The 23619-nt window shown below is 47.8% G+C and overlaps 1 protein-coding gene across 1 annotated transcript in view; it reads left to right on the top strand.

Moving 5' to 3' along the window:
• The window catches only part of ATG7 (autophagy related 7), a 194089-nt gene that overhangs the window by 109703 nt on the left and 60767 nt on the right, over positions 1-23619 (top strand). The window contains exon 18 of the mRNA XM_049766270.1: positions 3125-3247. Within this exon, the coding sequence (XP_049622227.1) occupies positions 3125-3247 (123 nt within the window). The remainder of the gene's footprint in view (positions 1-3124; positions 3248-23619) is intronic.

Here is a 23619-nt window from a genome sequence, read left to right as displayed (position 1 = left end):
GTTAAGCTCTTTGTAGGGCGGAAAAAATCCTGGTACCTTTTATAAGCTACTTATCCTCGTAACCTAGATTAACTTCCCAGCACATAAAGGGAATAGTGGGACAGGCTTCCTGATTGGATGTGGCCCCAAAAGGGTCCGTTTCCCACACACTTTTCAGGCCAGCATTAAATTATCTGCATCCTGGTGCTGGGTGGCCAGAACTCATTCAGTCAAGAGGGCCCCGCCCTCCAGAGTTGGGTTGCACCCCACAATTATCTGAGGCAGGAATTGGGGCGTGTAGGAAGGCCATGGACCCCACCCCCCAAATTATTTCCAGTGTACTTGGCAGAGTTCTGAGGCTATTACAAAGCCAGCTGCTCCCTGGTGCCAATGCTTGGGGTGCTGAACTTCAGGGCTCCCTGAGCTAGCAATTCCTGTGCAAAACCTCTGCCATTTTACAGTCTGCTTTTCCCAAGATAGCACCCTGGTTTGCAAGGCCCCTCGGCCCAGTGCAGAGATCCCCTAGGCTGTGGGCTTGTTTGTTTAGCCACCGGCTAAACAATCCCTTCCTGCACTTGCTTTTTGAACTTCTGGGCCTCCTATCCCACCTTGCAGCTCCCCAGTGCCTCCCAGAGCTCAACTTCCTGACCCCATTCTACCAGTCCCCAAACTCAGAGCGATCCTGAACCCCTTTTCTCACCCAGTTTCTCTGTCTTTTGCAAGCTTTGCAGCCTTTCTGGGCCACTGGGCTTCTGGCCTCCAGGTGAGCCCCCTGGTCCCTGCTGATCCTTGACCCTTGACCTTGATCCTTGACCCTTGCCTGCTGCTCAGAGCCCAGAGCATTTTAGTCCTGGTAGTTCTCAACCATTTTTTAACCCAACCTAGCATTCTAGCCCTGATCCTCTCAAACCCTGACTTCTCATGGCTGAGGCTGTGAGCCTCACCTGGACGCTGAAGTATTTCTTCCCACCCTTCACTGTCCCCTGTCCCATCCCCTTTATTACACTCCCAGACCCCCTCCACCACAGACCTTTCTCTAGCCTTGAGCTCACAAGATGTGCTTTTTTTATGAAGCAGTAGCGAAATATACAGTCTGCAAAATTCAAATAGGACAAAAGAGACTGCCAGAGGTGCTCTTGGTGCTGGGTGGTGTGCCCTTTTCGAAGATAACTGCAGTATGAACCACTTTGTACCTGCCCGTCTTCCACCCACTTCCTCTCTCCTTTCTCACCTTCATTTTCAGAGCATAGTTTAGAGGGCAGAGGGATCCTATAGGGGCAAAGGCACTTGTCTTACATGCAGGTTCAATTCCCCGACACCCCATATTGTCCCCTAAGCATTGCCAGGAGTGATCCCAGAAAATAGAGCAGGAGTAAGGCCTGAGCACCCCAAAACCGAAACAAGTAAACCAACAACAATAAAACCCACATTGTCCAGGGCCAGCGGTAGGGCATTTGCCTTGCATGCAGACATCCCAGGATGGACCCAGTTCAATTCCTGGTTATCTCATATGGTCCCTGAGCCTGCCTGAAGCAATTTCTGAGTGCAGAGCCAGGAGTAACCCCTGAGCCCCTCCAGGTGTGAAACCCTTCCAAAAAAAAAAAAAGACTTACATTGTCCAGACCATCTTTAATTTGTCATGATATCTTTGAAAGCAGTTCTGTAGAGCTGCCATTTTCTTTTTTTTTCTTTTTTGGAGAGGAAGGGGCTCCCAGGACCTCTTGGAATGCTAAGCCCATTGCAGACTGGACAGTTCAATACTTGAGCCTGGCGATGAAGTGCCACTCAGGCTCAGCTGTCTGGGGCTGCACTGGGGCGGCACCAGTTAGTGTTCCGGATGCTTGCTGGCCTACCTCCTGCACCATTAGCCCACTCCGCCTCATTCATGCATGAGACCCAAAGTATGCATTGCTTATCAGAGCACAAGATTCTGCTATAGGAGAAAAGATGGCACCCTTGCTGCTGCTTTCGTGCTGTTTCATCTCTGTGTGAACAGAAGAACTGGATGAAAGGGATGATGGTGGAAGGAATGATAGGTGTGAAGGGAATTCTCATTTCTTTTTGGGGAGGAGAGGTAAAAAAATGATGCCAAGGACCAGACCCTGAGGCCTTATACAAGCGAAATACATTTTCCACTCCAGCACTACAGGCCCTGCCCTTGCATCTTTAGTTCTGAAAGAAACGAAATGGTTTGATAAATTTGCTCCTTCCTCCCATGCAGTATCTCTTGCCCTGTGACTCATGTTGGCTGTGTGTTGGGTCTCTCTTCCTTTTTCATTTCTGCTCTAAACCATTGCCTCCTCTGAGCTCTAATAGTACCTGATTCTCGCTGTGTCACAATTTACCATGTGGTATGGTTCCATATTCCAAATTCCCAAACAGGCTTTCCACTGGTTTCATCTGAAGCTAAACTTCATCCTTTTTCTTCACCTGTTAAGACTTTGTACCTGGGGCCAGAGAGATAGCATGGAGGGAAGGTGTTTGCCTTTCATGCAGAAGGTCATTGGTTCAAATCCCGGCATCCCATATGGTCCCCCGAGCCTGTCAGGAGCGATTTCTGAGCGTGGAGCCAGGAGCAACCCCTGAGCACTGCCGGGTGTGACCCAAAAAACAAAACAAACAAACAAGCAAAAAAGACTTTGTACCTTATGAGACTAGAACCATAGTATAATTATAGGGCATTTATCATAGAGTGCAGAACCAGGAGTACATTCTGACTACTGCCAGTTGTGGTTTAAAATCAAAACAAAAAACACAAACAGACTTTCGACCTTCCACCTTTTTATCACCAGCTCTTATATAGAAAAGCATCGTAGCTTAGCAGCACCTCCAGAATTTCCCTTCTGCAACCTGGCAGTTCCACTTATTCTCTATGACCCCTTACCTGGCTTTCTAACTGAATTGCACTATTTCTTTTAGTGTTGTAGCAGTGGAGTCCCATGGTGGCCGAACCATGCAGGAATCAATATTGGCCCATGTGGCTCTCATGGGTTTGCCTGGCCATAACATTCCATGGCTGCCATATGATTGATGGTCTCCTCCCTCCTGCTGAGTGCCAGATTCCTTTTCATCTCTGACAAGGGGCTCATTAGATGCAGTTCAAAACCTGCAATCCTTTTTTTAAGAAGTCTTCGCTGTTTTCCAGGTTCTTGATCAATATGAGCGAGAAGGATTCAATTTCTTAGCCAAGGTGTTCAATTCTTCACATTCTTTCTTAGAAGACTTGACCGGCCTCACTTTACTGCATCAGGAGACCCAGGCTGCAGAGGTAAGGAGTCAACTCGTACTTTCTACTGGGGGGCTTTGGGGTTTGTCATCTTGCTGACCCTCAGATGTGTTGATGACAGGAAGCAATTCATTATGACTGAACCACTGAGAGCTAACATCAGTGAGTCTCTCCGTTATTTTGAAGAACGAATTTTGAAGCACTTAGTAGAGTTGATGTGGGCACCTGACACATTGATGGAGGCAAGAGTGGTAGTCCTCACTGAAGCCATCTAGCCTATGGTCCTTGGAGAATTGGTGTTTCTATCCACATAGCAGAAAGCAAGTCGGTGAACTTGCTGATCTGTGGCCTCCTAATCTTTGGAGCACACGGGCTTGGCTTTGCTGTCAGATCTTAGTCTCTGAACATGCAGTGGTTTCTTCGGACCTTGGAGCATCCATTATGCATTGCTTGTTGGTCCATAATTGTGGTAGATCTGAATTGTGAGGGTCACAGCGATAATGTTTGCTTTAAGACTAGGATTTTGTAGCAAGTCGGCCCCTGAAGAGGTTGACTGATGGTGGGATGGAGGATGAGGCCTTTCTCTTCCAGCTCGGAGCACGCATCTGCCACCCTGTCTAGCCGATGGTTCTGAGGTGAAACGGCGGGTAAACAGCTCGCAGACAGTCAGGCTCGTGGAAATATATTCGCTTTATTCGGAGGACAAAACTGAAGTTCAAAGACTCAGCTTCCGTTCCAGCCAAAAAGCCCTGGCCTTCCACAGACCCTTGTTTTTATCCCCCAGAGTCAGGTACCACCCAATGGTGGGATCAGATACCAACCAATGGTGGAAGCAGAATCAGGTCCTACCCTAGGGTGGGGGCAGAATGCCAGGTCACACCCTAGGGTAGGGCACAATCACCAATCAGTTTAGGGTGAGTAACAGTAATCCCCCAAAATATTTACATTTAAAAAAAAATAGATGGTTGGTTTTCAAAATGTTCACTCATCTCAGCAAAGGTGATGATAATGGATAGGCCTGCTTTGTGTAACAGGGAGATATTTGTCACCTGGAAAAATGACAGATGAGTAAGATTGGAGGAGACTGAATCAGGGCCTCACCCCACTTTATCCTCCCCATTCCCATCCCCACCCCTACCCCTCAGGCTGAAGAAGCTCTTTGAGAAAAGGCCAATCACAGGACCTTCATGGGTTCCCAGGGAGCACCTGGGGTACCCAAAGGATTGGGGCTTTGTAAGTTTGCCATTGGTGCTGAAGTTCTTTCTGTTTATTGCTTTAACCCTACCCCCAAATCTATCTGGGGTTGTGTATCACTGGAGAAGCCCCAGATCAGTACTGACATAACCAGGTTCTATACTGGGCCTCTGGTACAAGCGGCTGCTCTTTGGAAGAGCAAAAAACTGGATCAGATCAGCTAGATCTACAGTGGATCACATCCCAATAGCCTCAGTAAGTCAAAAGTTCCATAGATTGGGCCAGGAGAGATAACACAGTGGTGTTTGCCTTGCAAGCAGCCGATCCAGGACCAAAGGTGGTTGGTTCGAATCCCGGTGTCCCCTATGGTCCCCCGTGCCTGCCAGGAGCTACTTCTGAGCAGACAGCCAGGAGTAACCCCTGAGCACCACCAGGTGTGACCCAAAAACAAAACAAAACAAAAAAGTTCTATAGATTGGAGTCAAAAGTTCTATAGATTAGGGTCAGAGTAGTGGCACAAGCAGTAAGATGTCTGCCTTCCCAGTGCTAGCCTAGGACAGACCAAGGTTGGATTCCCTGGCATCCCATATGGTCCCCCAAACCAGGAGCGATTTCTGAGTGCGTAGCCAATAATAACTCCAGAGCATCACCAGGTGTGGCCCCAAAATAAAAACAAAACAAAAATAAAGTTCCATAGATAGATAAATCAATGCCTAATACACATCATGGCTTAGCCAGCCCAACCAGAATGTGCCCTGAACACTGATGTTGGCCTGCATTTGGTCATGGTCCTCTTCCTCACAGCCTGTTCTCTCCTAAAATGCTCTGAATACCTGACTGAGCCAGAAAGGGTCTGTCTGGGCTCTCAGCATTCACATGGCAAAAAGTAGATCTGGGCCTTTAGAACATCTGGAGCCCTGAGTGCGGGGGTGACAGAAATCTCCCTCACATCAGAGTCGTTGAGGTCTCTCTTCTGGCATGATTTGTGGAGAACTCAATTTCTGGAGGGAGAGGGGGAACGGGAACAGCAAGCCGAGGTATTGCCTCATGGAAAAACATGCGGAAATGATAGAGCCAGAGGTGATTAAAGGGACATTTTCACGCATGCCAGGGAGAGCAGAGAATTGTTAGGGCCAGACTTAGGACTTTTTCCAGAACTTTACCAGTTCCCTGGTATTCTCTGAGCGTTCGACAATTTCTGCTTTTCTCTAATGGCTTATATTTAGACCTGCGATGAGTCTTTGTGAGCAGATTGCCAGATACTGTTCTGGCTGCCTGTGGACCATGACTGCCATCTTGTCTTTAGAGCAGCACATATGGGAAATGGCTCTTGCAACTATTCAGTCATGCAGCGGTTCACCTACTTGGCCAGGAAATGTTTTCCACCCAACTTATTACAGTTCATATATTTATATGGCTGGAAAAACTGTACCTTGAAATGGGCCCATAAGTCCATCTTTCAAACAGAGAAGGTGCTCGGGGACTAGGATGCTTCCTTGATAGGGCCTGGCTTGTTTGGCTTTTGAGTTAGTGAAACACCAGTACTTTTTCAGAGACCCAGGAAGAGATGGGACAGTCATAGAAAGTACGAGCAAGTAAAGTAGGCATGGGACACCAATGGACAGAGTTTCAGTCCGAGGTCTGAGTTCTTTTTTAGAAGTTTCTCTTCGTTAAATGAGATTTACAGTTTTGGATCATCCTGCACACATCAGATTTTTGCTTCTCAGTGGCCTGGGAGCCAGCTCTGACTCGCAGGTGTGTTTGGTTTGGCCTGCCCTGTGTGTGAAACTATGGCGAAAGCCAAGGTCTCAAAATTATGAGTTTTCCACAAAATCTGAATTTTCCCATTTCTGACTTCTCATGAAAAATGAAATCAAATCTGGCAACCTCAATCTTCATGTGTGAATAGCGCGGTTAGCGGGGCCCAGAAACCCATTTTTATAGACAAATCATGCATTGATAAGAAGTCTAAATAACAGTTCAGAAGGGTTCAGTGCAGGGTGGGGCCCTTTCTTCTACACCCATCCCTCTACCTTGTCCTCGTTGGAAGCAAATCTTGACAACAATGTTCTTTGGATGATCGCCATTGAAATGTTGTCATGGGATTTGCAGCACCTCCCTCAGAAAAGGCATTACTTTTCTTAAAATGTTCCAAGTAGAGCTGTTTCTTAAGATAATGCTTGCTAAAAGGGCTCAATGTACAAAGATCATTGGCCTGGTGACATTATTTTACTTTGAAAAATTTGTGTGTGTTTGTATTGTTGTTGTTGTTGTTGTTTAAACATGTACACTTAAAAATACACACATCTGGGCCCAGAGAGATAGCACAGTGGCGTTTGCCTTGCAAGCAGCCGATCCAGGACCAAAGATGGTTGGTTCGAATTCCGGTTTCCCATATGGTCCCCCATGCCTGCCAGGAGCTTTTTTTTTTTTTTTTTTTTTTTTTTGGTTTTTGGGCCACACCCTGTGACGCTCAGGGGTTACTCCTGGCTATGCGCTCAGAAGTTGCTCCTGGCTTCTTGGGGGACCATATGGGACGCCGGGGGATCGAACCGCGGTCCGTCCTAGGCTAGCGCAGGCAAGGCAGGCACCTTACCTCCAGCGCCACCGCCCGGCCCCCTGCCAGGAGCTATTTCTGAGCAGACAGCCAGGAGTAACCCCTGAGCACTGCTGGGTGTGACCAAAAAACAAACAAACAAACAAAAAAAAATACACACATCTTTGGGGCTGGGGCAATAGTACAGTAGATTGGTGTTTGTCTTGCACATGACTGATCTTGGTTTGGTCCCTACATTCCATATGGTCCCCAAGCACCACCAGGAGTAATTCCTGCATACAAAGCAAGTGGGTTTATTTGTTCATTTTTTGCCTTTTGGACCACACCCAATAATGCTCAGGGGTTACTCTTACCTATATGCTCAGAAATCGCTCTTGGCATGGGGGACCATATGGGGTCGAACCATGGTTTGTCCTAGGTTAGCTCGTGCAAGCAAATACCCTAACTGCTTGCACCACCACTCCGGCACCCAAAGTGTGTGATTTTCTAATTCTATCAAACTACATATATAAGATGGATTCATACAGATTATCAGAAGACCCTCATGCCAGTCAAGAGTAACCCCTGAGCACTACCAAGTATACTTGTTCATACCAAGTATGACCCAAAAACAAAACAAAACAAAAAAAGTAAATTAATAGAAGGAAAAAAAAACTGTATTAGTAGGATCCTGGAGAAGGCTTAGTCTAAAATCCTCTTATATAGGGCCTGAGATATAGCACAGCAGTAGGGCATTTGCTTTGCACAGGGTTAACCCAGGATGGACCTAGGTTCGAATCCCAGCATCCCAGCGATTTCTGAGCACAGAGCCAGGAGTAACACCTGAGCACAGCTGAGTGTGGCCCCAAAACCAAAACAATAAAATAAAATCCTCTTATCTAACTGCCCTAAACTATTTACTATTTCACCCTATCTCTTGACCAGTAGCAAAATCCATGGTTCCAGTATTAGCCAGAGCCTCTGCTACCACTCCTCATCTGGGATAGAAAGTCAGTTTTTTATTTTTTTTTTTGTTTTTGTTTTTTTATTTTGTTTTGTTTTGTTTTTTGGGCTATACCCGGAAATAGCTCCTGGCAGGCACGGGGGACCATATGGGACACCGGGAGGGATTCGAACCAACCACCTTAGGTCCTGGATCGGCTTGCAAGGCAAACGCCACTGTGCTATCTCTCTGGGCCCAAAAGTCAGTTTTTGATGTGCATTCCAGTCATGTCTGCTTCACTCAGCAGAGCCTCTATTCTTCAGACTTGGGGACTAAGGATTGTTGTGAAAAAAGAGAGTATATCGCCAACGGTCACATAGGACATAGAATCCTATCTGGACTGAGGAAAGAACAGAGCTGAACTGCCGGGCTAAATCTAAAAATCTAAATTGGGATTCCCACTCTGATTCATGGCCTCCAGAATTGAGAGTTCTTGAAAGGAACGTGCCCATTTCTCATATAGCAGGAAAGTCATCTGAAAAGCATTATGACCATGTGATGTGGCCTTCTTGGCATCCCATTTACTCTTGAGCAAAGGCAATCACACCACTAACAAGTGTTTTCGCTGGGCCTCTTGCACTTAAGTTTGAGTTTTTGGCCTCTCCAGCCCACAGCTGCTTTTGATTTGGTGCCTGCGGAATATTTTGTTTTGTTTTGTTTTTTATTTATGTACAGCTTCATCAAGAGCCTCCGATGACAAATACGCCTTTGGAGGCCAGTAGGAGTGATGGGAACCCCCGTGTCAGCACTCAGGCCTGTTTCCAGTGGCGAAAATCACTCGGGGACCAACCCAGCTGCTTAGAAAGGCAGTTTTCAGAGTGAAGCCCCAGGCTCTCCTGTTCTGGGTTTTTCCTTCTGAATCAACCCTACAGGTCCCAGCCTCAGAAGACTGAGAGAGCAGGTAGAAAGCTACTGTAATTTTCATACCATAAGATGCACTTCTACCCCCTTCCAAAAAAAAGATGGGGAGAAATGTCTGTGTGTCTTATGGAGTGAATGCCACCTGTAGCTGAAGCCTGATTGCAGGGAGGAGAGCATATACTAATTAGCCATATAAGCATATGTAACTAATCTGCAGTGTTATGCCCCTTTTATTGTACAGACATACCACATAGTAATAGCAATCAGGTTAATGCACTTTCACCATCACATTTAGAACTTCCGTTTAAGACTATTTGATCACTGCTGTGACTTTTGTGTGTGTTTAGAAATCACCCCAGCAGGCTCGGGGGTGCCAGGAATCAAACTGGGATCCTTTCTGGGTCGGCCACATACAAGGCAAAATGCCCTACAGCTGTGCTATCGCTCCGGCCCCTGCTGTGACTTTTATCTTTTCTTGTTTTTTTCTCTTCTAAAAACTATGTGCCTCTTCACGCGAAAAGAAAAACGCGATATTTCCTTTGAGCAGGAACCTCCAGTGTGATATCTGGAATGAAGTCTGGCCATCATCCCTCCAGAACTTGCTTTCTCAAAGATTCCCTGGTCTTTGCTCTCGGCTTTGTTTTCATGGAGTAGTGATGTGATAAGCAGGTATTTGGGAAGAATCCAAGTGAGCAGAGAATAGACATGAAGCTTCGTATCCTTCTGAAAAGAAACTTGGGTGGTGTGGTCCGCTTTTACCTGAATGGAAAAGGTCACAAGAACCAGAAATACTTCGTGCAGGCTTCAGGTCCCTGAGAGTAAGAAATAGGCCATGGGGGGCCAGACTGGTGGCACATTGGTAGGACATTTGCCTTGCACACGGCTGACTTAAAATGGACCTCGGTTCAATTCCCCAGCATCCCATATGGTCCTCCAAGCCAGGGACAATTTCTGACTGCATAGCCAGGAGTAACCCCTGAGCGTCACTGGCTGTGGCCCAAAAGTCAAAAAAGAAAAAAAGAAAACCTTTCCTTCCTCTTGATTTCTACGAGCATTTATTACGAAAGCCGCTAATCAGAGAAGAAGAGACAGATGAGTTGAACTACAGCAAAATATTTACATGAGGTGCTTCAAGCATCTAGCGAAAGGACAGTCTAGGAAGGAGTCTTAAAGAAAGGGTTCTGCAAATCATAGAGTGATAAGGACCTGGTCTCCAGAATATTTAGAGAACACTTGCCACTGAATAGGGAGAAGACCTATCACCCAATTTTAAAAACAGGCAATGGAGTTAAGTAGGCATTTCTTTTTTTTTTTTTTTTTTTTTTGGGTTTTGGGTCACACCCGGCAGTGCTCAGGGGTTATTCCTGGCTCCAGGCTCAGAAATTGCTCCTGGCAGGCACGGGGGACCATATGGGACGCCGGGATTCGAACCGATGACCTCCTGCATGAAAGGCAAACGCTTTACCTCCATGCTATCTCTCCGGCCCCTAAGTAGGCATTTCTTCAAAGATCAACAAATAGCCAGTAAGCATTTAATTAAGCAGCAGGGAAATAAAAATCAAAACCGCTCGAACATACCACTCATACTCTCAAAGGTAGCTTTAATCTCAAGACGGATAATAACAAGTGTTGGCAAGGATGTGGCTAACTTTAGTAGTAGGAATGTTAAATGGTGTGGCCGCTGTAGAGAACAGTCTTGCTGCCCCTCAAAAAGTCAAGCACAACCCCTGTGTGACTCAGCAGTCCCATTCCTAGGAATTAAACCAAGAGAAATGAAAGCATATGTTCAACCAGAAACTTGTCCACAAACATTCGTTAGTTCGCAGTAACCAAAAAGTAGAAACGACCCGGATACCCTGGATGTGTGCCCAGGGAGTAGGGTGGGATATTATTTGACCCTGAAAGGAAAGAATACCAACATGTCCTGCCCATTGGGTGATCTCTGAAAACACTCTGCTGAGATGCACTGCCCCATGGACAATCTCTGAAGATGCTGCACTCAACAGAGCCAGCCCAAACTACCACAACAGACCGTAGGTTTCTGTTTAGATGAAAGATCCAGAATTTTACCATTGTAGAGTCAGGAAGCCAATGCAACAGTGAGACCAGAAGCAGGGGGCAGGGGATGGGGGCTCAGCTCATTGCTGGATTCACTTCCTGTAACTGTGGCATGCATCTGTTCCCATTTTGGTTGTGCTCAATGACTGCTCTTTTGGTCATCCTGCTCAACAATTCCTTGCACTGTGATCAACCACGGAATTCCAGGCTGGAGTGTGCTATGGAAGAGTTCCGCCTACCCAGTGCTATTGCTAGAGAGAGGAAAGAGCTTCACATATACAGCTCCCGCTGGGACACTCTGGTGGGGGTACTGGGTAACCTATTTGCTTCCTGACCTGTCCGTGGGAACCTGTCTGAGAAATCCAGATCCCTAGCCATGTCAGAATTTTTTTTTATAATCTTCCTCTTTTTCATGAAGTTATATTATTTCACCAAACTTAGAGAATATTTTATTTTAAAGAAATCACATGAGGTCAGAGTGGTGGCACTAGAGGTAAGGCATCTGTCTGCCTTGCAAGCACTAGCTGAGGATGGACTGAGGTTCGATCCCCTGGCGTCCCATGTATTCCAAGCCAGGAGCGATTTCTGAACGCATAGCCAGGAGTAACCCCTGAGCGTCACTGGGTGTGGCCCCCCCAAAAAAAATAAATCAGGGGGGCCGGAGAGATAGCACAGCAGTAGGGCATTTGCCTTGCACGCAGTCAATTCAGGATGGATGGTGGTTCAAATCTCGGCATCCCATATGGTCCCCTGTACCTTCCAGGAGCGATTTCTGAGTGTAGAGCCAGGAGCAACCCCTGAGCACCACTGGGTGTGACCCAAAAAATAAATAAATAAATAAATAAAATAAAAATAAAAAATCACAGTGAGTATCTGGAAACTTTTTACCTAGATTCAGCACTGAATGTTCTTCCACAACTGGTAGTTCATTACCTCCTCTGCATGTATCCTCTCTCTCATTTGCTCTGTTTCTCTCCACCTCTGTTTTTCTCTTCTCTCTCCTTCTCCCCTCTCTCTCCCCCTCACACACAGATCTCATCTATAACACAGACATTCTTCTATTCAAACAAAATTGCATTATCATCACAAAACAATGAATGCATCAGTAATAGCACCCACAACTCAGTGCATCGTATGTATTCGGGGAGGGGGCCAGCCAACTGGGATGAGGGGCCTCATCCCAGACAGGCCCTTCCGGTGCCTTCCTGTCTGGCAGCCTCAGGCACTGAAAAGTGAAACAGAAATAAAATGTTTCTGACATCAGATTGTGATCTTGGGCAGCTATCACCGTGGAGGGTTTCCCCAGGCAGCCACTACTGTCTATATGTGGGTTGAAACAGTGGTCAGTGGTTAGCGTAAGTCTGGTGCATTTGCAGGGGGAGTGGAGTTGTGGAGGCACAGGGGTGGTATTTGGAGATGTGACCTGTGAGAAGGAAGAGCAGGCATGGAAGGCGTCTTCCTGACTGTTGCAGAGAAGGCCCCGAAGGGGGGTGCTCTTCTGCTTTGCCCTGTGGCCCTTACTCCCGGGACTTATTTTCACAGCTGACCTGCTCACTGGCAAACACAGCAGCAGTCAGTGTTGAGTTTGGGGGGTTTCCATGTTTTGATTCAAGAAAGTTCAATGAATCCTTGGTTCTAAAATCTTAGTCTCGCTCCATCTTGCTGGGAAAAGCTGGAGGGAAGGGATATGGCCCTGCTAAGACACGTATGTATGTTTGTGTTAGATGTGTATACAAATCATGTGTAAGATGTGTGTGCAAGTCATGTGCATGCGAGGCATGTATGAGTCCTGTATGTACATGGTGTGTGTAAGGCATGCTGATATGAAGCATTTATATATGTGCAACACATGTATATAAGATATGTCTTTAGTGATGACTTTCATCAATCAACATGTCTTCTTGGCCTCTTGACAAGTTCTCAGTGTGAGGGGGCTGAGGTTGGCACCAGCCTGACTCTCTGTAGATTGCCCTGATGTAGGCCTGGACACAGGCCCACAGTCAGGGAGGTCTGTGGGATTTCAGAGCACTGGATAGAGGCAGAGAGGATCTCTAGGAGGAAAAAAAGTTGGACTTTTAACAGGACTTTAGGCAGGGCCTTTCAAGGTTGGAACTCCTAGGAGAGAACATTCCAGAATGTCCTATGCAGCGGGCAAACCTCGAAGCACTCTGACGAGAAGTGCCAAGCAGAGGACAGGGATATGGCTACATGGTAGAGCTGACAGCACTCAAGAAACCATATGTGGGCCCGGAGAGATAACACAGTGGCGTTTGCCTTGCAAGCAGCCGATCCAGGACCAAAGGTGGTTGGTTCGAATCCCAGTGTCCCATATGGTCCCCCGTGCCTGCCAGGAGCTATTTCTGGGCAGATAGCCAGGAGTAAACCCTGAGCACCGCCGGGTATAGACCAAAAACCCAAAAAAAAAAAAAAAAAAGGAATTGAACCCAGGTTGGCCACAGGGAAGGCGAGTGCCCTACCCACGACCCCAATTTTTTCTCCCTGCCAGCTCCACCACCATGGCAAGGCCATGCCTCTGAAGGGTGGAATGCTGGGAGTGTGGACTGGGTGTGTGGATTGGGGAGTCAGTCAGGAGCTCTGGAGAGAGGCGGCTCCATCTCCCCCTCTGTGTCACCGAGCAGTAGTGCTTGTATTTGTGGAGCGACTCTCCATCCACACTGCAGCCTCTTGATAAACCCAGATCTGTAATTAGGAACATAAACAACACAACACAGGCTGCATACAAATGAACAGTTGTGGAGAATTATGGACCCCCACAGATTATTTGACTGACTGGAGGGAGGCTGGTGTCTAGTGAACAAATTGGTCCCAGATGCAGATTTCAGTGAGCACTGGCTGACACCGTTGCCTGCTGGCCTGGGGGCTTGGGTTTTCTGGAGGTGGCTGAGCAATCAGTGAACTGGGGGCCTTGCCCACAGGAGCCAGCCTTCATGCTGCACCCAGTATGAGTATGTACCCCCTCCCATACCAGGGACCCCAAAAGCAGCCAAAATCTGGGTTTCTAACAGACTCAAGTAGACTTGTCTCTTGGGTGGAGGAGTGTAGTCACAGAATGTGTGTGTGTGTGTGGGGGGGGGGTTCTCACAGATGTTGATTGCATTTGACAGTTAAGTGGGAAGGGGCACCCAATATTTTCTCCGAGCTCTGTGATTAGGGGTCATTCTCAGTGATGTTCAGATCATGCAGTGTTGGGTTTGAGCCAGCGTCAGCCACATGCAAGGCAAAGACTTTAACCTCTGTACATCTCTCAGGTCACAGTTGCTAATTTAAACAGTCATGGGAGTGTCTAGATTGGCGCAGGCTGCACAGGGTGTCTTACTTCTGCCCCCCCCCTTTGCATTCAGAAGTTTGGCAGATAGGCACTCAAAGAAACTCTGTTGGAGAGCCGGAAGGAGTACAGCATAAAGGACATTTACCTTGCAAGCAGCTAACCCAGGTTCAACATCTGGCATCCCATCTGGTCCCCCAATCCCAGGAGTAATCCCTGAGTGCAGAGCCAGGAGTAAACCCTGAGTAATCCTGGGTGGGATCTCCAAATAGAAACAAATAAAAAACACTCAGTATTTAATGCAATCAAGATGTGCTTTTAAAATATATCTTTTGTCTTATTTGTTTGTTTGCTTTGGTTTTGTTTGGGAGTCACCCCAGATGGTGCATCAAATCATACTCCTGGTGGTATTTAGGGGACCATATGGAATGCCCCGATTAAACCATGGTCAGCTTTGTGTAAGGCCAATCAATGTCTTATCCCTTTACTATCTCTTGAGCCCCTGAGATGGATTTGAAATAAAACACACACCAACAACAGTCCCTAGGGTTCTACATTCAGTGGTAGGTAGTTTGGGGCTGGGTTTGACCTGTAGGCAACAAATCCCTGCCTTGCCAAAATTTTGTTCTTTCTCTACCTCTTCATGGGGCCCGTCCTCTTTGGCCAGGACAATATGGTAAACTGAGCAAGCTATTTCTCTTCCCAAAGTCACTCCTTAGCAACACAGACTTTTGCCACCACTTTCTTTTTTATTTTATTTTTTGTTTGTTTGGGGGTCAGACCTGGTGATGCTCGGGGGTTACTCTTGGCTCTACACTCAGAAATCACCCCCTGGCAGGCTCAGGGGACCATATGATGCTGGAAATCAAACCCTGGCCTGTCCGGGGTCAGCCACATGCAAGGCAAACACCCTACCACTGTGCTAAGGTACTTCGACCCCTCCACTTCCTTTGTTAGATGGGGGCTGATTCACTGGTCCCAATTTATATGCTACTTGGAGTCATTATCTCATGTGACTTAGAGTACCCCTTGCTCACAGTTCTCTGGGGCTGCCCTCTAGATCTTCTGAATTAAGATCTAGAAGCTTTGCCCCATTCTCAAATTCTCCAGATTTGAGATTTGCCCTCCGGATTCCTTCTCTGCAGAGTTCACTGCACTCCTTCTGTGCAGAACCTGTGCATGAAGACTCTTGGCCTCCTAAGAGACCATTGTATAAATTAGTTCTTATCTGCTGCCCCCTGCACGCCACCAGAGGAGAGAACCAATATGGCGCCTTTTGTGATTGTCCCAGAGACGGCTTCAGTTACACAGAGGGGTCTACTTTCCAGTGGGCTCATTTCACTCGTTTCTTGCAAAGATTTTAGTGAATTCTTGTACCCAGCACCTTCTCTTCCAAACTTTATAGATCCTTTCAGCTGCCCTTAGCTCTCTTCATCAGATTCTGTCTCCTAAGTATGATCCATTGCCGCTTTAACTACAGTTGGGGTTGGGAATTCCCCCTCTCCATTGTTTCTCTGGCTCATTTGGACAAATACCACATGGCTTTGTCCTTCTGGACAAGCCCCTGCTTACCACCATTCCCTTCTCCAAGACCAGCATCATTTTCCAAAGCTGCAGTGAGGCCTCAGGACATCTCCCTGGAATTTCCTAAGTGCAGTCATCTGGAAAATGCCAGATACCTTATTGAAAACCCAAGAATATAGATTCCTTTGGTCTTCAAAGAAGAAGCTGTTGGGATACACACATTTCAAAACAGCCCCAAAGTTGAGTCTTTAGCAAAGGAGATGTCTTTCTTTGGAGGTGGGGGCCTGTGTGGGGCCCCACCTGTCATTGTCTGGGGACTGCTTGGGAGTCGCTTCCAGCGATGCTCATGGATATGGTGCCCCCGATGGGAAAGGGCCTCCTACTATCAGTTGCCTGAGCATTTCTCTCTGGCCCAAAGTGTCTCTTTTGTCTTGTTTTGGGGTCACACTTGGCTGAGCTCAGGGGTTACTCCTGGCTTTGCACTCAGAAATCGCTCCTGACAATCACAGGGGACCATATGGGATGCCGGGATTTTTTTTTTTTTTTGGTTTTTGGGCCACACCCGGCGGTGCTCAGGGGTTATTCCTGGCTGTCTGCTCAGAAATAGCTCCTGGCAGGCACAGGGGACCATATGGGACACCGGGATTCGAACCAACCACCTTTGGTCCTGGATCGGCTGCTTGCAAGGCAAACACCGCTGTGCTATCTCTCCGGGCCCGATGCCGGGATTTTTAACCACCATCAGTCCTGGATTGGCTGCATGCAAGGCAAATGCCCTACCACTGTGCCCCCCTAAGTGTATCTTGAGAAGAGCAAGATGGCACTTTAAATTAGAGGTTATGGGGTATCTCTGTCCCTGGTCAGCACATGAACCAGGGTCTGTATTAAACCTGGGGAGGGCTAGCCTTGGGTCTGAGGGAACTGTGGAGTGTAGACTCTGCTAGAGAGGATGGTTCTGCACTGAATAGTTGTTTCTTGGCCAAGACACCAGCTTTCTGCATTTGCTTAGGAGATGAGAAGGGCACCCCAAATTCTTACTTTACCACCAAGCTCCTTCCTGGTGCCTAGCACAAGCTTTTGCTGGAGTTTCTGACTCCAGGAATTAGCATGCTAAGCCCAGACCCTGTTAGGGAAACAAGAGTGTGGGGGCAATGGTTGCCAGAAGTGGAACAAGAAGGCAGGGAGTACCTGCTAGTGGGGATAGAGTCATTACAGGAATGTTCTGGAACTAGGTAGTGGTGATGTTCATACAACTGTGACTATCTAAAACCTCTGAATTATGCACCGACTACTTCTCATGCACAGCGCCATCTTCAAGTTACCAGCAGGATTCCCGCAGAGTGGCCTGGACTCTGCTCTTCAAGTCTGCTGGGGACGTCCTACCTCTATCTCTGGTCTCCAGCAAGCAGGAAGCTGGCCCAAAGGGGACAACAGCATCTCTGTTGGGTCTGCAACTATGGAAACCCAGAGAGGACCCTGGAAAGGAAGATCCCATGTATAGAAGGGGGGAAAAAAGTTGGAACTAAGGGATATAGAAACTCCTCAATTTTCAGGGGAGTAGGACACATATGGGCCTTCTTGCCAAGTGGTCTAGAAGTAGAGGTTATCCTGGCCACCAGAGTTATTACTCACTGTTTTTTTGTTTTGTTTTGTTTTACCACCTGAGACTAGCCAGGAAGTATTAGAGCCAGTCTTGGAGGAACCTAGCTGCTTCTTCACAGCAGATAGGTTTACTCAAGGGCATTTCTCCTGCCTCCTTGGGCTCCTAGGGCCAACCCAATTGCCTTTGTGAGCACTGGGCGAACTCAGGCAGCAAGAAGAGGTTAAAGGTGTTCAGGCGTCGGGCTCTATTGGCGGCCCTAAAGCACTAGCTGAGGCCGAGGGGTGGCTGGTCCAAGTCCTTCCCCTTCTCTGCTTGCAGTGCCTAGGGCACAGTCATGATTCATCCTGCCCAGAGTGTCCCAAAAATAGACCAGCTGCCACATGGCATGGTGCATCCTGGCAGCTTGGCCCTCCCCGGAGTGGACCCTGGGGCCCTGAGATCATATCCACCCTTAGGGAGCTCAGGGACCCCCAAGTCTTGTCTCAAGGGTCCTGGGTGTCTGCATTCATAATTGAAGCTTTTTCCAGGGTTATAGGAAAATCTTCTTCCAAAAGGCTGAGTCAGAGACACTTCTGTGCCACCAGGTGTGGCTCATTTCCATCAGAGCTTGTCCTTCCCACTGGTCCCTGGGTGCTGCCGGCCAGCAGACAGGGGCTGCCTTAGGGTTTCAGGTGCCCCCACAGATGGCTGAGGGGATGGAGACGGGCTCAGAGAATGCCTATTCAGGTGCTGCACATGATCTCTGTGTGCCCATTGTCAATCCAGGACCCTCCTCTCACCCTTTCCCAAAGGATTCAGTCCTACCCATAGCTCAGGGTTGGAACCTGGCATTGGGTCCCAAGACAATTTATAGAGCATATTTCTCTAGCCGGAGCGAGTAGTTGTTTCTTTTTCTTTATCTTTTTTTTTTTTTTATTAAGGGGCCAGAGAGATCACTCAATGAGTTGAGTACACATCAAGTTTCTAGGAACATCTTTTTTTTTTTTTTTTTGGTTTTGTGGTCACATCCAGCAGTGCTCAGGGATTACTCCTGACTCTACGCTCAGAAATCACTCCTGGCAGGCTCAGGGGACCATATGGGATGCTGGGATTCAAACCACTGTCCTTCTGCATGCAAGGCAAACGCACTACTTCCATGCTATCTCTCCGGTCCCTCAAGGAACATCTTAACAAATCTATATATACCATGGGAGAGCTATACCATGATAACTTTATTTTTTCTAAATATCTTTATTTAAGCAACCATGATAACTTTAAATAAGAAAGCGATAGAAAACCTCCATAAATGGAAAAATATTCCATGCTCAAGAACTAGAAGAATTGATATTATTGGGGGGGGGGGGTTTGGGAGGGTCACATCCAGCAGCACTCAGGGGTTACTCCTGACTCTTCGTTCAGAAATCACTCCTAGGGGCCGGGCGATGGCGCTAAAGGTAAGGTGCCTGCCTTACCTGCGCTAGCCTAGGATGGACCGCGGTTCGATCCCCCGGCATCCCATATGGTCCCCCAAGAAGCCAGGAGCAACTTCTGAGCGCATAGCCAGGAGTAACCCCTGAGCGTCACCAGGTGTGGCCCAAAAACCAAAAAAAAAAAAAAAAGAAATCACTCCTAGCAGACTTGGGGGACCATATGGGATGCTGGGATTTGAACCACCATCCATCCTGGATTGGCTGCATGCAAAGCAGACAGACACCCTACCACTGTACTATCTCTCCAGCCCAGAGCGAGTGGTTCTGAGGTAGCCACAGGACCCAGTGAGATCCTAGGAGACTTGGAGAAGGAGGAGGCGGCCATTAGGGCTTGGAGCTATGCCAATGGGAGGTGAGGGCTGGGTGGTCCCCAGGAGCTGGAGACTGGAGAGAGAAGCAGGTTGAATTAAGGGAGCCTGAGAGAAGCCAGACACCCACCATACTGTCCTCTGCACCCCAGCATAGCAGCATGAAGAATCATTGTCCTGGGCATCCTTCCTAGCCTGGGGGGCTTGGGGGGTACACTCCCTCTTGGTGTGCTCAGTCGGGTTGAGTTATTTAGCAGCTGCCTCCAGGTCTTGCTCACTCACACCCCTCGCTAGCAGGGGGCCTGGCTCTGCAGGAAACTCATTGTGTGTTTATTGCAGAGGCTCATTCAGTGGAACAGATGTTTCTAGAACACTGATGAGGAACAAGGTTTTGTTCTGGGCCCAGTAGGGCTGTCCCAGCCAGCACAGCAGTCAGCCGCTCCCCACATGTGGCTCTTTAAGTTCACAAAAATTAATTAAAGTCAACCCCCTTCGCTCCACAGACACCCTTTCCATGTGTCAAGTGCTCAGTGGCCACATGTGGCCCATGGCTGCCCTCTTTCTTTCTTGCACACCCCCCCACACACACACACACACTACAGATGTGCAGAGATGCCGCCTTGCCTTCCTCCAGCTGTTCTCCAAGCTATTTGTTTAGAAATTAGCTGAACAAGATGGAACAGGATGCAAGGAACTATAGTCCCTTAGGTGACTGGTTTGTTAAAATTCTAACTGGTGAGAACTTGCCTGAAGAGCCACCTCAAATAATAATTCAAGCATCACCTCCGTGTGCTTCCACAAGAGCAATCAGCATTTTCTGGGCCCAGAAATAGTGAGTATCACAGTAGTTGCCGGTTCAGGACATAAGCTTGAATTTGAATTTGAAGTGTGACCTCAATGAAGGTGTAAAAGCCTTGCAGTTTTCCCAAAAGGACTCAGAATAGAAGAATCTTCTTAGGGCTGGAGAGATAGCCTGGAGGTAGAGCGGTTGCCTTGCATGCAGAAGGACGGTGGTTCAAATCTCAGCATCTCATATGGTCCCCTGAGCCTGCCAGGAGTGATTTCTGAGGAGGAACCCCTGAGCGCTGTCGGGTGTGATCCAAAAACCAAAAAAAAGAATCTTCTTGTGGACACAGGGTCCTGTGTCCAGCTCTTGCCTCCCTCCCCTACAGAGTGTCTACAGCTCCTTGTTACCCAGAAAATGATCCAGACAAGACTGAGAGGTTTCTACCAAGGCAAACACTATCCGCAAAACACTGTCACCTCCACTCTGTCTCTCAGGCTGCATACTAACAGCTCCTGCCCACACCAGGCCAGTTCGCACACAGTCCCCGAGTGCCCCGTCATGGGTCACATCATCTCCCTCTTCACCAGTCACTCCCACCTTTAGCAAAACTCAACCCAAGCCCCTCATCTGCCCGTATACTATTCACCCAATCATTTCAGCTGGAGAGTACCTTCCCCTGCCCCCCCAATCTCCCCTCTTTCAGCTCAAGCCGCTTTGCTGAGCTGTGATTCTTACACTTTATGGCTTCCCTGCTTTAGAAACGTGCTTAGGAAGGAAGCTCAGCATCCATCCCCGAACCTACTTGTTGTATTTTCATCTTTTCCTAAGGAAGCACTGTCTGAGCAGCCATGTCCGCCCTGTTTTTGCAGGCTCCCCCATCACTGCTTTCTGTCCACCTCCATTTCCCTGCTCCGGGCATGGACTTCCCTAGACACAGAGTCGAAGCTTCTGCACATCTCTGGGTCTGGCTTTTTCCACTCGGTGTGTTCAGGGCTCTCCTGCATTGCAGCAGATTATCCTCTGCAAGGCGAAGTAATTCCCCACTGCTGACCATCCCGCCTTTTGGCTCTGTTTTTTGCTGGATCGACACTGGATGGTTTCCACTTCTGTGCTGAGCTGGGGCTGTGCATTTTCTGTTCCTTTAGGCACAGAACTGGAATTGGAAATCTGGGGCACAGGAGACTCTGGTTTATTTGGGATTTATTTATTTATTTATTTATTTTTTAGTGGGAGGGATATACCCAGCAGTATTCAGAGCTTATTCTTGGCTCTGCACTCAGGGATTGCTTCTGATAGTATCAGAATGAAATGCCAAAGATCAAAGCGCTCTTCACACTGTTCTATCTGTCTGTTTTCTAGTTTATTTGGTTTTTCATTGTTATTAATTTTGGGGTGTGTTTACACAGTGGTGCTCAGGATTTACTCCTTACTCTGCTCCAGGGTCACACCCGACAGTGCTCGGGAGAACTACTTGTCATGCCAAGAATTCAAACCAAGGCAAACACTGTAACCTCTGCCCAGTCTCACCAGCCAGTTTTTTTTTTTTGTATCATTATGTTAGGAAATATAATCTTTCCCAACATAGAAGTCTCTCAGTGTTCAGATGATGACCTCTTTTTTTTTCTTAGGACTTTTTTAGGGTGAGGGAGGGGAGACACCTGGTTGTGTTCTGTGCTTACAGCTGACTCTGTGGTCAGGAATCACTTTTTTTTGTTTTGTTTTGTTTTTGTTTTTGTTTTTTGTTTGTGAGCCATAGCAGGCAGCATTCAGGAGTTACTCCTGGTTTTGAGCTCAGAAGTCACTCCTGGCAGGCTTGGGGGACAATATGGAGTGCCAGGGATGAACCAGGGTCCATCCCAGATTGTCTACATGCGAGGCAGACACCCTACTGCTGTGCTATCTCTCTGGCCCCCAGGAATCAATCACTCTTGATGGTGCTGGAAGGACCCTTCCAGGGTCTTATCTCTCCAGAACCCTCTCCTCAGGTCATTCATTGGAAGCCTTGAGGGTAAAGTCCTCCCCCCCCCCAATACTTATTTCTCTTTCTACTCTGTCTGGTGTGTCCCTTCCCTATCAAGTATGTCTAGCAAAGTTCACGGCCACCATGGGGGTATGTGCGAGCCTAAAATGACAGAAGTGGACACTGGAACCATGCTCAACCGTGGTTGCAACTTTTTCTCTTTAGTGTCCCATTGAGAGGACATGACCTCCTCTCAGTGGTTCTGATAAGGTCTGGAATTCCACACGCACTCCTCTAATGACTCCAAGAGGCTGAGGCAATGCAAAAGCAAGGGGTTTTATTTATTTACAAGCATGCCAGGGCTCCCCCAGAGGATGAGAGAGAGAGAGCCTCGAACCAGATCTAACAAGCCTTTATATAGCTTGCAGTAGGATGGTTCATTCCAGGGAGTACTGACACTTGACATTTGCTCAGTTCCATTTTTGCAAGATTTAGATAACCATAGTAAGGTTTGCAACAGTTAAAAACAGTTAAAAGTCAAAGGCAAGTCCTTGGAATTTAGGAAGGGATGGGGTCCTCGTGAAGCTCAACAGTTTTGAAATGTATCTTTTGGGGGCCCGAGAGATAGCTTGGAGGTAAGGTGTTTGCTTTGCCATCAGAAGGATGGTGGTTCAAATCCCGGCATCCCATATGGTCCCCTAAGTCTGCCAGGAGCGATTTCTGAGTGCAGAGCCAGGAGTAACCCCTGAGCACTGCCAGGTGTTGAGCCCCCCCCCCAAAAAAAGTTTGTAGGCCCCTTGAGTGTCACCAGGTGTGGCCCAAAAACAAAAACAAAAATGTTTGTAGAAACTGTGGGAGCCAGTAAAATCGAGGTCCCATAGATCCGCCATATCTTCTCTGACTGACTCCCCAGAAATCAACCAACATACTTGCATGGAATCTTTTAGGATGAAGTCCCTGTGAACCTGTTCTTGAAGTGGACAGCAGAAGACATGGGTTCAGACTCCTGAGCATATGATAGCAGAGATGGGTCTACATTTCCCCTGCAGTTTTCCTCTCAAGGACACATAACTGGGGACAGAGCCATAGGAGTTAGAAGGGTGCTTGGCTTGCACATGGTTAATGCGGGTTTATTTCCCCGGCAGCCGTATGATCCCTTGAGCCCCACCAGGAATGATCCCTAGTAGAACCAGGATCAACCTCTGAGCACCACTGGGTGTGACCCAAAAACAAACAAACAAACAAAAAAGTGGGACATCACTGGTCTTGGAACCAGTGATCTTATGGACTAGCATGATCAAGAGTCTGGAATGATCTGCAGTTGGGTGTTTGCTCGACTGGATTGTCTGGTCACAGTCATGAGCCACACATGGCATGTGGTGAGAATCACAGGCCTGGGACCTGTCAGTGATAAACTGCAGGGACACATGTAATGCGAAGAATTTCTGCTCAGCAGGAAAGATGGAGAGAGGAGCCAGGAATGGTATGAGACCCCAGACCGAGCAGAGAAAGGGGCTCAGGGGCAAACAATGACCAAAACAGGTCCCACAGCAGGTCCTCCTGGCCCTGGGACTTCATGACAGTTGCTTGGCAGTATCTATTGGTTGAAGGAGGAATTTGAGCTCCCAGTTTGGGAACTGGCGCAAGATTCTAGGTAAAGAACTCATGTTAAAATGTTGCAACAGGGGCCGGGCGGTGGCGCTGGAGGTAAGGTGCCTGCCTTGCCTGCGCTAGCCTAGAACGGACCGCGGTTCGATCCCCCGGCATCCCATATGTTCCCCCTAGAAGCCAGGAGCAACTTCTGAGCGCATAGCCAGGAGTAACC

Source organism: Suncus etruscus, chromosome 20 (genome assembly GCF_024139225.1).
Source record: "Suncus etruscus isolate mSunEtr1 chromosome 20, mSunEtr1.pri.cur, whole genome shotgun sequence".
Lineage (NCBI taxonomy): Eukaryota > Metazoa > Chordata > Mammalia > Eulipotyphla > Soricidae > Suncus > Suncus etruscus.
The sequence above is the reverse complement of the archived record's forward strand: the minus strand, read 5'-3'. Positions and strand labels throughout refer to the sequence as shown.